Here is a 12,164-nt window from a genome sequence, read left to right on the forward strand (position 1 = left end):
CTGTTCTCCTTGTTCCCCGTTAAGGATTCCCTGCCTGCCGACCTCCTGCCTGCCTGACTACCCTGCTCCCTGCCTGATCCCTGCCTGCCTGTACTTTCCCTCCTGCCTGATCCCCAGCCTGTCTGCCGACCCCTCCGCCTGCCTGACCCCCTGCCGTTCTGACTACCTGCCTACCTGCCTGACCTCCAGCCTGTCTGCCTACCTGCCTGATCCCCTGCCTGTCTGACTACCTATCTACCTCCAGCCTGCTCCTCCTGACACCCCTACCCTACAATAAATCATTATTATTGTTGTACTACCTGTTCTCCGTTGTCTGCTTCTGGGTTCCGCCCTCTGGTCGTGACAGTACGATCTGGCCATGTCGAACCCAGCAGACATCGAGACAGTCCATCAGATGGTCAACAGTAATTACACCATGTTGGAGAAACACGACTCCCTCCTACAGGAGATAGTGGGGAGGCTCCGTGACATGAGCACTACTCTGACCAGTTTCCAGGACACGGGAGTAGCCGCCGCCGTTGCTAATGCTACACCGACCGCCCCCCAGCTCCTGCCCGCTCCAGTGATCCGAGAGCCCCGGATTCCCATGCCGGATCGTTACGACGGCAAACAGGGTTGCTGCCGTTCTTTCCTCCTGCAGTGTGAGCTAGTGATGGAACAACAGCCTACGTCCTTCTCCACAGACCGGGGTCGGGTTTGCCTTGTAATCGGTCTCCTCCGTGGGGCCGCTCTGGAGTGGGCGTCGGCGCTGTGGGAGAGACAGGACCCGCTCACTGCTTCCTACGCAGCTTTCTCCGGTGAGATGAGGAGAATATTCTATCACCCGATCCGGGGCCAGGACGCTTCCAAACGCCTTCTCGCCCTCCGTCAAGGCACACGGAGTGTAGCTGACTATGCTATTAGTTTCCGCACCGTGGCAGCTGAGAGTGGGTGGAACGACGCAGCCCTCGTCGCGGCGTTCACCGGTGGACTCGCTGAGACCATCAAGGACGAGCTGGTGTCACATCCCGAGTCCTCCGACCTGGATGGATTAATCTCCCTGGCCATCAGAGTGGATAATCGCTTATCAGAACGGAGACGTGAACGCAGAAGTCGTTCCCCCGTTAGCTTCGCCACCCGGCGTGCTTCGTCTATTCTAAACCCAATTAATTATTCTCGCCCTTTTCAGCCCAACGTCACTCCTAGAGAGGAGACGTCCTCTGTCCCCGAACCTATGCAGCTTGGTCGGATGCGCCTCAGCCAGGAAGAGCGCCGCCGGCGTTTTGAGAACAACAGCTGCCTTTACTGTGGGGAGCTCGGTCATTACCTCTCCACCTGTCCCACTCGGCCGTTAAACCAGCAGGCTCGTCAGGAGAGGGGAGGACCCTAACGAGCCGTTCTGCCATCTCTGCCTCTCCCCGCACCCGGACCCAGCTCAACGCCACTATCACCGTTAAAGGTCAGTCCACTGTGTTCCCCGCCCTCATTGACTCTGGTGCTGATGGTAATTTTATGGATGTGTCTCTGGTGGAGCAGTTAGGTCTCTCCACCAGTCCCCTTGACGTGCCCCTAGAGGCCATCGCTTTGGATGGCAGGCTCCTCGCCAAGGTCACTGATAGGACAGAGCCTGTGTCTATGTTACTGTCCGGCAATCACCAGGAGGAGGTGAGTTTTTTCATTACGTGCACTCCCCATGCTCCCATTGTTCTGGGTCACCCCTGGCTGGCCAGACATAACCCCAACATCAACTGGACCCACGCCAGGGTAGATAGTTGGAGCCTCGAATGTCATGCCGCCTGCCTCCGGTCCGCTGTGTGTACCTCTGCTTCCCTCCAGGCACCCAGACCAGAGGCTCCTGACCTGTCTTGTATTCCGCCGGAGTATCAGGACCTCCAGCAGGTGTTTTGTAAACAGCTAGCCCTTTCCCTACCCCCGGCGCCCCTGGTCCCATGTGGCCCTGGATTTCGTTTCTGGCCTGCCGATGTCTGATGGGATGTCTGTCATTTTAACTGTGGTCGACCATTTAGCAAATTTGCCCACTTTCTGCCCCTGCCCAAGCTTCCTTCCGCCAGGGAGACGGCGGATCTGTTGGTGAGGGAGGTGTTCCGGCCCCACGGCCTACCCACTGACGTGGTGTCTGATCGTGGACCACAGTTCACCTCGGCGGTCTGGAAGGCTTTCTGCTCCGGCCTCGGGGCGTCCATCAGCCTGACTTCTGGGTTCCACCCCCAGACCAACGGCCAGGCGGAGAGGGCCAACCAGAAGCTGGAGACCACTCTGCGCTGCTTGGTGTCAGCCAACCCTACTACCTGGGCGTCCCAATTACCGTGGGTGGAGTACGCCCACAACACCCTGACTACCTCGGCCACAGGTATGTCACCATTTCAGTGCCTTTACGGCTATCAGCCTCCCCTGTTCCCTTCCCAGGAGGAGGAGATCCTGGTCCCGTCCGTCCAGGCTCACCTCTGCCGCTGCCATAGGACCTGGCATCGGGCCCGTGCCACCCTTCTTCGGGCTTCGGAGCGTTACCAACGACAGGCCAACCGTCGGCGTATCCCTGCTCCCAATTATTCCCCCGGAGACAAGATATGGCTCTCCACTAAAGATCTACCACTTAGGACTGAATCCAGGAAATTGTCCCAGAGGTTCATTGGTCCCTTCACCATTGAGCGGGTGATCAACCCTATGGTCATGCGCCTCAAGCTTCCCCGTACCCTCCGTGTCCACCCATCCTTCCATGTTCCCCTCCTCAAACCTGTGTCCTCCAGTCCCCTGTCTCCTCCAGTTCCCGACCCACCCCCCCCCAGGATGATTGATGACCTCCCTGCCTATACCGTCCACCGCCTCTTGGATTCTCGTCGCCGTGGTCTAGGGTTCCAGTACCTGGTGGACTGGGAGGGCTATGGTCCTGAGGAGAGGTGCTGGGTCCCTCGGCAACAGATCCTCGACCCTACGCTCATCCAGGACTTCCACCGCCGACACCCCGGCAAGCCTGGTGGTCCGCCCAGAGGCGTCCGTCGGAGGGGGGATACTGTCACAGCTCCGCCCCTGGCTCATCAGCCGTCGATCAGTGGTTCCAGGTGTGGCCGATTAAGAGCGCCCCTGGCTCATCAGCCGTCGATCAGTGGACGATTAAGAGCGCCCCTGGCTCATCAGCCGTCGATCAGTGGTGCCAGGTGTGGACGATTAAGACCGCGACTGGCTCCTACTTAAGCTCTGCTCCTGCTTCCAGTCAACGCCAGATCGTAGCCATTTAATGGTTGGTTCCAGTGTTCGTTCCCTCTACTCTAGTTCTTACCCGTTACCCTAGCGCCTAGCCTAACCCTATTCTCCTTGTTCCCCGTTAAGGATTCCCTGCCTGCCGACCTCCTGCCTGCCTGACTACCCTGCTCCCTGCCTGATCCCTGCCTGCCTGTACTTTCCCTCCTGCCTGATCCCCAGCCTGTCTGCCGACCACTCCGCCTGCCTGACCCCCTGCCGTTCTGACTACCGTATTTCCCTGACTACTATTTTTTTCATAGTTTGGCTGGTCCTGCGACTTATAGTCAGGTGCAATTTATATATCTATATATATAATTTCATACTGACTGACATGAACCAAGGAGTAAACATTACCGTCTACAGCCAACAGAGGGCGCTCTGGGCCGCTCTGGGCTTGTGACAACTATATGGAGACCAGGCTTTCCTGGTTCAGACTGCTTGTGCAGTCCAAGATGGCGCCGCCCATGGCAGCTGTGGTGTTGTGGAGTGTTGTTTGGTGTGTCTGTATGTCTGGATTCGTGTTCTGTTGCATCTCTTATACAAGAGAAGAACTCTTATGTCTCAGGGATTCCACCCCCTTGGACACTTTTCCTATTTTTCTCAACCGATCTACGGACGTGCGAGATATCCTGATCAGAGGAACCGCAATCTTCACCCAGGCTGTGAGGTGGGTGAGACGCCAGCGGGGGAAGAGAGCTGGGACTCTCGCTAGACTGAGAAGACGCGGCTCCCGCACTCCACTCCCAGGAATATTTCTGGCCAACGTGAACTCTTTATGTAATAAAATGGACGAACTCCGGTGCCTGGTAGCGAAAATCAAGGACTACAACTCTTCAGCAGCTTATGCCATCACGGAGACCTAGCTCTCTGAGGACGTCCCAGACGCAGCAGTACAACTGGAGGGTTTCCAGCTGTACCGAGCCGACAGGGACACACTTTCGTCCGGAAAAGTCTGCGGAGGAAACATTAGCTTGTTGAAGCTAAGCAAACGGTAGCTTGGTGAACTTGCTTACTGGTAACTTGCTTGTTGGACTCGCTGGCTTGTTATGTTCATTTAGCCTATTCAGCCTCCCAGGTATGTTCTTTATGCTATTGTGTAGCTGAATAACTGTTAATGTGGCTTGTTAACATACCGGACTTCTATTCAGCCTGTTGTTCTGTGTGCTATTGTGTAGTTGAATAAACTTGCCTTTCCAGATTAAATGTCTGTTCTTGGTCTTGGATTTTGTGAAATATATTTCTAAATAAATGCGACTCATATGTGGTTTTTTCCTCTTCATGACCCACTTATACTCGGGTGCGACTTATAGTCCGGAAAATACGGTACCTGCCTACCTGCCTGACCTCCAGCCTGTCTGCCTACCTGCCTGACCTCCAGCCTGTCTGCCTACCTGCCTACCTGCCTGATCCCCTGCCTGTCTGACTACCTATCTACCTCCAGCCTGCTCCTCCTGACACCCCTACCCTACAATAAATCATTATTATTGTTGTACTACCTGTTCTCCGTTGTCTGCTTCTGGGTTCCGCCCTCTGGTCGTGACAATTTGTTTTGGTTTGAATGCTCGGATATTCTCAATGGGTGAATACTTTTTTGTTTAATAATAATGAGAAAATAAATTACACTAAGCTTTCTCAGGGTGGGCCCATGAGTAAAGTGGGCGGGCCTGGGCCCGCCCTGGCCCTAACGTGGCTACGCTACTCTCCTGCAGATGCCCGACTGTTGTCATCTCGACTTAAGAAAGTCTTGACTATGTCCAGTTCTCTGATAGGTGAACCTTGGATGTGGGCTGTCTGCAGTCTTGTTGAACTCTCTGTGGAAGATACCTACACAGCAAAATCGTCAGTGTTGATTCAACTCCCATAGTGTTACAATTAACACTATCCTAGTCCATAATCCACACCGATTCGGAGTGAAAGTTACACTTTGGATAGTGTTAATGTTTTCACTCTTTAGAAGTGTTAAATATCTGACACTCACAGTGTTGTTTTATGACACATGAAGTGTATTTTTAACACTAAGTTGTGTTAATACGTTTCACTAGGAGTGTTAATTATTTCTAACATTCAGTGTTGTCTTATATCTGAAAATTGGCTACAGAAAAATAGTATGAACACTACATGCTGTAAATCTACTAGCTGCCTTTACATGTACGTATACTTCAGTTGATCCACAAGTATATTAACAAGTATAATAATTATATTAAAACAAATTATCTTTTCATACTTTTTTTATTCACAAAGCTTCCAAGCACCAGCACAAAGGATAACAAACATGTCATGTAACACCCAACACCTACCTCCTCCCTCTCTTTACACCTCCTCTCTCTCTCCCTCCCACCCATATTCCCCAGAGTAAACCAGACCAGCATTTGACAATGAGAGGACTAGGATATAAGTACAACTTAACTCTATATGCACATGTTTAAAATAAAAGTGGACCAGTGTGTGACATTGAGAGAGGACTAGGATATAAGGACAACTTAACTCTAAATGCACATTTACAAAGAAAATAAAGGCACAATATATAGGTTCTCATCTCCACCATAAGCACTTTGTAAGTCAAAGGGACTGTCTGCTTTGAAAACATAATTCTCATCACTTTCAAATACTTGGTAGGCACGAAGATGTTCACTGAAATGGTCAACCATAAGCTTGTTCACTAGTAAGTAGATAACACTGCCAACTAAAAGTATTTTTTTTTATTCTGCAAAACACAGGCATGTCATGTTCAATCTCACTGCAAATTACTAATCCTGTCCTGTACTCTGTCCCACTGATTCTAACCCAATTAGTAGAGAAGATGTCTTTCGGCACAGCAGCATGCAGGGCTTGGGCAAACATATCACTATCCTCATGTTTAATAAACAATTAAATTGTGCTTTATTACAATTTAATTACAACTAAAATATACTTATTACAAAAATAGTAGTCCCAAAAAGTCACGCTTTAAGTTAACTAATCATGAACATACTTCAAGCATACTGATGATTATATATACTTAAAGTGTACTAAGTATGAAATAAGTTGTTCCACTTTAGTACGTGAAAATACACTAAATATATTTCTAATTGTGCTTTATTACAATTTAATTACAACTAAAATATACTTATTACAAAAATAGTAGTCCCAAAAAGTCACACTTTAAATTAACTAATCATGAACATACTTCAAGTATAGCCTACTGATGATTAGTCTGACTGCAAGTATACAAAAGTATACTAAGATTTAATATACTTAAGTACATTTATTTTTCACCAGGGATCTCTCCATCTCCTCCCTCTCTTCTCTCCACAGAGATTCTGGAGGTCTGTGTGTTGGCCATTTTGTCCAGTTTTGTATTAGACCTCTCCAAGGCGCTCCTCTCCACCCATTTCTTCTCTCTCTCGGTCTCCTTCTAAAGGGACTCAACTTTGAGCCCAAGAGTTGCCCAAAGGTTGCCTTTTTCCTTGAACGTGGCCATTCCTCACCACTCCAGGGCCTTGATGTTTCTCCACTGGTTTGGCTGGTGATTGTCTAGGAGCTGGCAGAGAGAGCAGATTTTCTTGTCTTTCTCAGTCAGAGCGGTCCCATACCAGAGTCTCTCACTTCTACATAGCTGCATATTTTTACCCATGCAGTCCTCCATAGACCTGTTTTGTCTCTCCATCTTTTCTTTGTAAATAAATAATAGAAGAATACTTGCTACTTGTGGTTTTACTCTTGTGGAGTATTGAGATAATTAAGAATGTTATTATTGTGCAATAAAAGTTGAGGTAATGTTGCTTCAGTTGTCACGACAACATTGTCCAGCATATCCCCCACAGTGCTAATAAAAATAGTAAAAATGTGTTTATCCGCATTGCCAATATTCGAAAATGATGCAGTCATGTTTTTGCAAACTCTAAAGGATGTTTATTGACAATAAAGTGTCCATTTAGTTCGTTTGAGTGTTCCAAATAGTTTTGCTCCCATATGTAATAAGGTATGCTTGTGATATGCATCTGCACCAGTTAAATGTTATTAGTTAATGTAGGCTATTTGTTGGTTGGTCAAAATCTACTGTCTGGCAGTGACGCCATGAATCATAATTGATTAGTGGTAGGCTCCTGCTGCTATTTCGACTTTGTGGGTGACAACTGACAAGCGATAAAGCAATTTATTGTAGAAGTTGTCAAATCGAATGTACAACTTGCGAATTTTGACCCACATCTACCTTCATAGAAAGCGCTTAATGTGTACTGGTCAACTTTTGTGAAATTCTACTTGTGATTGGTGGATATTTCTGTCAATGACTCCTGCTACTGTCTGACAGACTCACTGTCATGGTTGTCTCTGGGTGATCTACCAGCTTGCGGCTACGCTAGCTGCAATGTGAAGCAAACTGGAAGAGTATATCGAGGTGAATAACTAGTCAACTTAAACCTTGGGTTTTAGGTGATGTGGATACGTTTTTGATCAAAGTCGAGGGTCGATTGTAATTCGCTTTCTTTAGAAGGCTACAGCGAGTATAGTTACTAGCTAGCTAACGTTAGCTACTCTAACTTGTGTCACGTCAACACAACAGCCAGTGACTTGTAAAGCGTGCAATGTTCAAAATGTGTTCGTTGCTCGTTGGCTAGCCAGCTATTTTGTCGTTTAAAAAAAATAAACTCGCTAAATTAGTTGAAGCAATGCTCTTAACTTCACAGCTTAATACAAACTTTGATGTCTATTATTTTGGGTTGCCAGCTGAGCAGTGCTTCTAGACAGTCGGTATGGCAGACAGCAAGAATAGTTTGGCCAGACAATCAGGTCCAGAAACCTGGTTTAAACCTTTTGTTAAATATAATATTCTTCAGTGAATGTGTGTGACTGACAGTCACATAAATAAGTTAGAGTTCTAGAGCACATTTAGCTTTATTTTTATTTTTATTCAGTTTCCTTCATTGTTATAGAATTGAGAATAGCTCGTTATGAAAATGATTGCCCTCATTCTCACCTTTGTTCTTGTCCTACATGAAGCACGTGTAGGTGTGATGCGGCGAGGGGAGTCTGTTCCTCAGGCCTTCCAGGCCCCAGTGGATGTCCATGCCAGTGTAGATGGACAGGTGTACATGTTCAGGCGCAGGCAGGACGACGCTGCAGGCTCTTCAGAGGATGAGGAGTTTAATGTCATGGAGCTGAGGCCTCGGGGTCGGCAGGAGCAAGAACAGGACAGACTAGGGAGCCTCCAGCTGCTGGAGCGAGAAGTTGCAGATGGTGACAATCTCAGCAAACTTGCTCTGCAATATGGTTGCAATGTAAGTCCATGGCTGGCACCAAACTGTTCTCCGACAGACAACTTGCAGCCCATCGCTGACAGCAATCTGTATTTGTCAAACAGACACAACACCTATGCACACACAAATACTTTACTACATTTGGCATACCTACATGCCATCATGCAGCATGAATCATAACATGTCTTCCTTTCAACAGGTGGCAGACATTAAGAGAGTGAACAATCTGATTCAGGAACAGGATCTGTTTGCATTGAAATCCATCAAAATCCCTGTAAAGAAACATGGCCTTCTAACGGAGGCTAACACTGAGCTAAAAGGCCCACTGTCAGGAGTGCCAAATTCAGCCACACCATCTCCCCAGCCTCAGGACAGACTCGGAGCCAGCTCCTCTGGTAGGCCACATCTACAGGAGTACACAGACTTCCTCAAGGAGGTAGACCATGACATTGAGAGACTGATTCAGACCACAGACGCACAGGAGGAGGTCTTCTCAGATGGCCCAGAGAGGCCACACAAATCGGGCTTCAGAGGCCAGCGCTTGAGCAGCTATGGAGCAGACTGGGGCATCCAGTGGTGGAACGCTGTGGTTGCCATGCTATTGATAGGAATTATCTTGCCTATCTTTTATGTTGTTTATTTCAAAACACAAGATACGGGAGTGTCTGGTGTAGATGATAGTGGGATAGATTCCTATCTCTCTAACTCAACCAGCTCAGGGACAAGCTTCAGCAGCACAGTGAATCCTAGGAGCACGTATAGCAGCCATAAACCACATACATAATCAAGATGGACAAAATAAGTATATGAACTGCCTTGGTTTCATTCTCAACTTTGGGTAATCAATGTTTAAGCTCAATAGTAACAGTATGGATCCCTAATCAATGTTACTCTTACTTCAGCAAATGATTGCCTTGCCTTCACTAATAAGCAGCATTACAGTACCATTCAGTTCAGTCTGTCAACTACTGGGACTGGCTATTTTGATCAATTGATGGTATGCATTTCTGTAAGACACTGTTATACCATATTGGAGTCATTGTTTGAGATTTTATTTTGTGTGCCTTTTTAGATGTCTAATTTATCCAGCATTATTTGTTCCTGTGTTTTTGCTAATTATTTTATTAAGATATTTTAACAACAAAGTTTGCTGATAAGTGTGTCATAACTACAACTGCAATTGAAATGGATGTTCAACAATTTCAGACTTATTTTGGTAGTCCAAACTGATGGTGCAATTAAGTTATGTCCAAGTATACTGTTTTCAGTGCCATTTTCAAAGATATGGACACTTGGTGTGTCTTTTCTATGTTTTCAGTATGTATTTATTAAGTGCAATAAATATCCTTGTTAAACGGTATGGGGAAGTGTCCCTTAGATGCCTGTCTGTGAGACAGTACTGCCCTTTTCTGCCTAATGGTTAAGGTTAGGATTTGGTGACATACACAGCCTATCTCTGCCTAGGGGAAACTTCACCCCAGAGCCTTGAAACTATTGAAAGTTTACAACTGAACTAGGAAATGATTGTTGAGCTACCCTCAATTATCACTGATGAAAACAGTATATTGGTGAACTATATGTTGTTAAATTGCAATGAAAGGTTGAACATGTTCAATTGCCACAATATGCTCATAGTTTGTAGCCTTGTCTTGTTTTTTATGAATCCAAAAGTAAAGCATGGATGGATGATTGAATTAACAGTGTATTACTATGGTTATTGTTAGCATGAAAGTTACCAAAGTGCCTTGACCCACATGACGGCTCAAATTATGAATAATTTGAATCTTGCAGCCTATGCATTTTAAGATAATCCAGTTTATGGCCTTAAATATTGTGATAGAATAGTACTATGTGAAGAATAACACAATAACATAAACCTACAGTGAGCAGTGACACAATCTATTTGCTGCTGATTTGAGTGTACACAAAGTGCATTGTTTGCAACTGAGAGGAAGAGGCATAGACCACATTTTCTCTAAATGCAATTTTTTATACTAATATATCAGTCCAATGTGTTACAACGGGTGAAAAACATTTAGCTGTTGGTATTTTATTTATTACGGTAATGTTGAAATTGGTACCTCGTTACTAAGTTTTCTAGGATGAGAGAACAATACTACATAATGCCTACCCCCAATAATTGCCTTACCCCACACATTGCTTCAGTTCATTGTGTTGTACTCAGTTCACAGGGAGTCACAGTTAATTATTCTCACTAAAATGTATTACTGCTGTAATGTTTTTCAGAAGTATTTTTCAATAAAGAACCATTTTTCCGGAGAGATATTGTTGGTCATTGCCTATTTCCTTTCACTCTCCCAAATAATGTATTTCTGCTGTATAACGGACACGACTCTCTACAGAGAGTCGTGAGAACAGCACAGAGGATCACCGGCGCCCCCCTCCCCTCTCTGGAGGAGCTGTACAAAACACGCTGTCTCAGGAGGGCCTCCAAGATCTCCAAGGACCCGACCCACCCTGGGCACGAACACTTTGTCAAGCTGCCCTCGAACAGGAGGTACAGGACCCCGGCCGCTAAGACAAACAGACTGAAGGACAGCTTCTACCACAGGGCCGTCAAGGTTCTGGGCCCAGGACAGTCCGGACGGATTGTATGGCAGCTAGTGCTGAGGCACAAACATGTACATTTTCAAGCCTGCAAACTGTGACACTTTAAAATAATGTGAAAAAATACTTTCTTGTGAAATATGACAACCCTAGTTGACTATCTGTGCAGTATAGTACAGTGGATTGTGTACATAGCCTCTATTGATGTAAACCAGCTCCTTACCTTCTTGTGATTTTATGCATCTATGCTTTTTCCAAAATGTGTTTCTTTTTCCTTTCCTAAACACCAGGGGAGCCTCCCCTCCTAAATTTCGTTGTTTGGTACCTGTACTGTAACAATGACAAATAAAGTCTATCTATCTATCTATCTATCTATCTATCTATCTATCTATCTATCTATCTATAAACACCCAATAATTCAAAATCTGGGATATGGCATCTTGTGTCAAAACCCACACTTACCATTAGATGGCAGCATGTAGTCACTGATGACCTGACAAAACTACTATAGTAAGATATTCAATGAAATATCTAACCCTGTCATCTTGCACTTTTTTGGGGTGGCAAATTATTATCGATCTCGAGTAGCATAACATTGTTTGATTGATGTGTGTAGTATTTTTGTCCTTGGTTTTTAATTTACAAACAGGCTGTTTAGAAGCTGGTGGAAATTGCAGTTTTGTTCCAATTAGTTTTATCATTGGACTGAGAGAAATATAATGGTTAATGCATGAGAGCTACTGCTGCAGAGGTCTCCTGTGATCCCAGGACCTGAGACCTCCATGAAGTACAGCACAGCACAAAACAGCCCCTGATCTGATCCAGCTCCAGGCCCCAGAGCCCTGGTACTCCGCCAGCTCCCAGGCTGACTTTTACACTGGTCAGATATGCTCCAAATAAATCCTTTGATTATGTCAACATCTAGTTCCTTAAAATCATAGCTATCGTGGCTAGCTTTCCAACATATACATCTGATGCAAAAAGTATCTCTGAAACTAGTTTTATTATAGTGTTTTCTTTTTTCTTTCTCTCACAGTCAACAATATTAGATTCCACTCACATTCAGTCTCCTGTTATAACTTGTCTGGCATACATGAAGACCTCATGTAACACCTTTAC

General features: G+C 46.0%; 1 protein-coding gene across 1 annotated transcript; it reads left to right on the forward strand.

The window, feature by feature from the left end:
- Positions 1-8,234: 8,234 nt before the first annotated feature.
- lysmd4 (LysM, putative peptidoglycan-binding, domain containing 4) lies at positions 8,235-10,348 on the forward strand (the record flags this gene model as incomplete). The annotated part of the gene is made up of 2 exons (XM_080538810.1): positions 8,235-8,498; positions 8,677-10,348. The coding sequence occupies 2 exons, from the start codon at positions 8,235-8,237 to the stop codon at positions 9,259-9,261; spliced, it is 849 nt and encodes a 282-aa protein (XP_080394936.1). The 3' UTR covers positions 9,262-10,348.
- Positions 10,349-12,164: the final 1,816 nt, after the last annotated feature.

This window comes from Nansenia antarctica, assembly GCF_963989245.1.
Source record: "Nansenia antarctica genome assembly, chromosome: 9".
Classification (NCBI taxonomy): Eukaryota; Metazoa; Chordata; class Actinopteri; order Argentiniformes; family Microstomatidae; genus Nansenia; species Nansenia antarctica.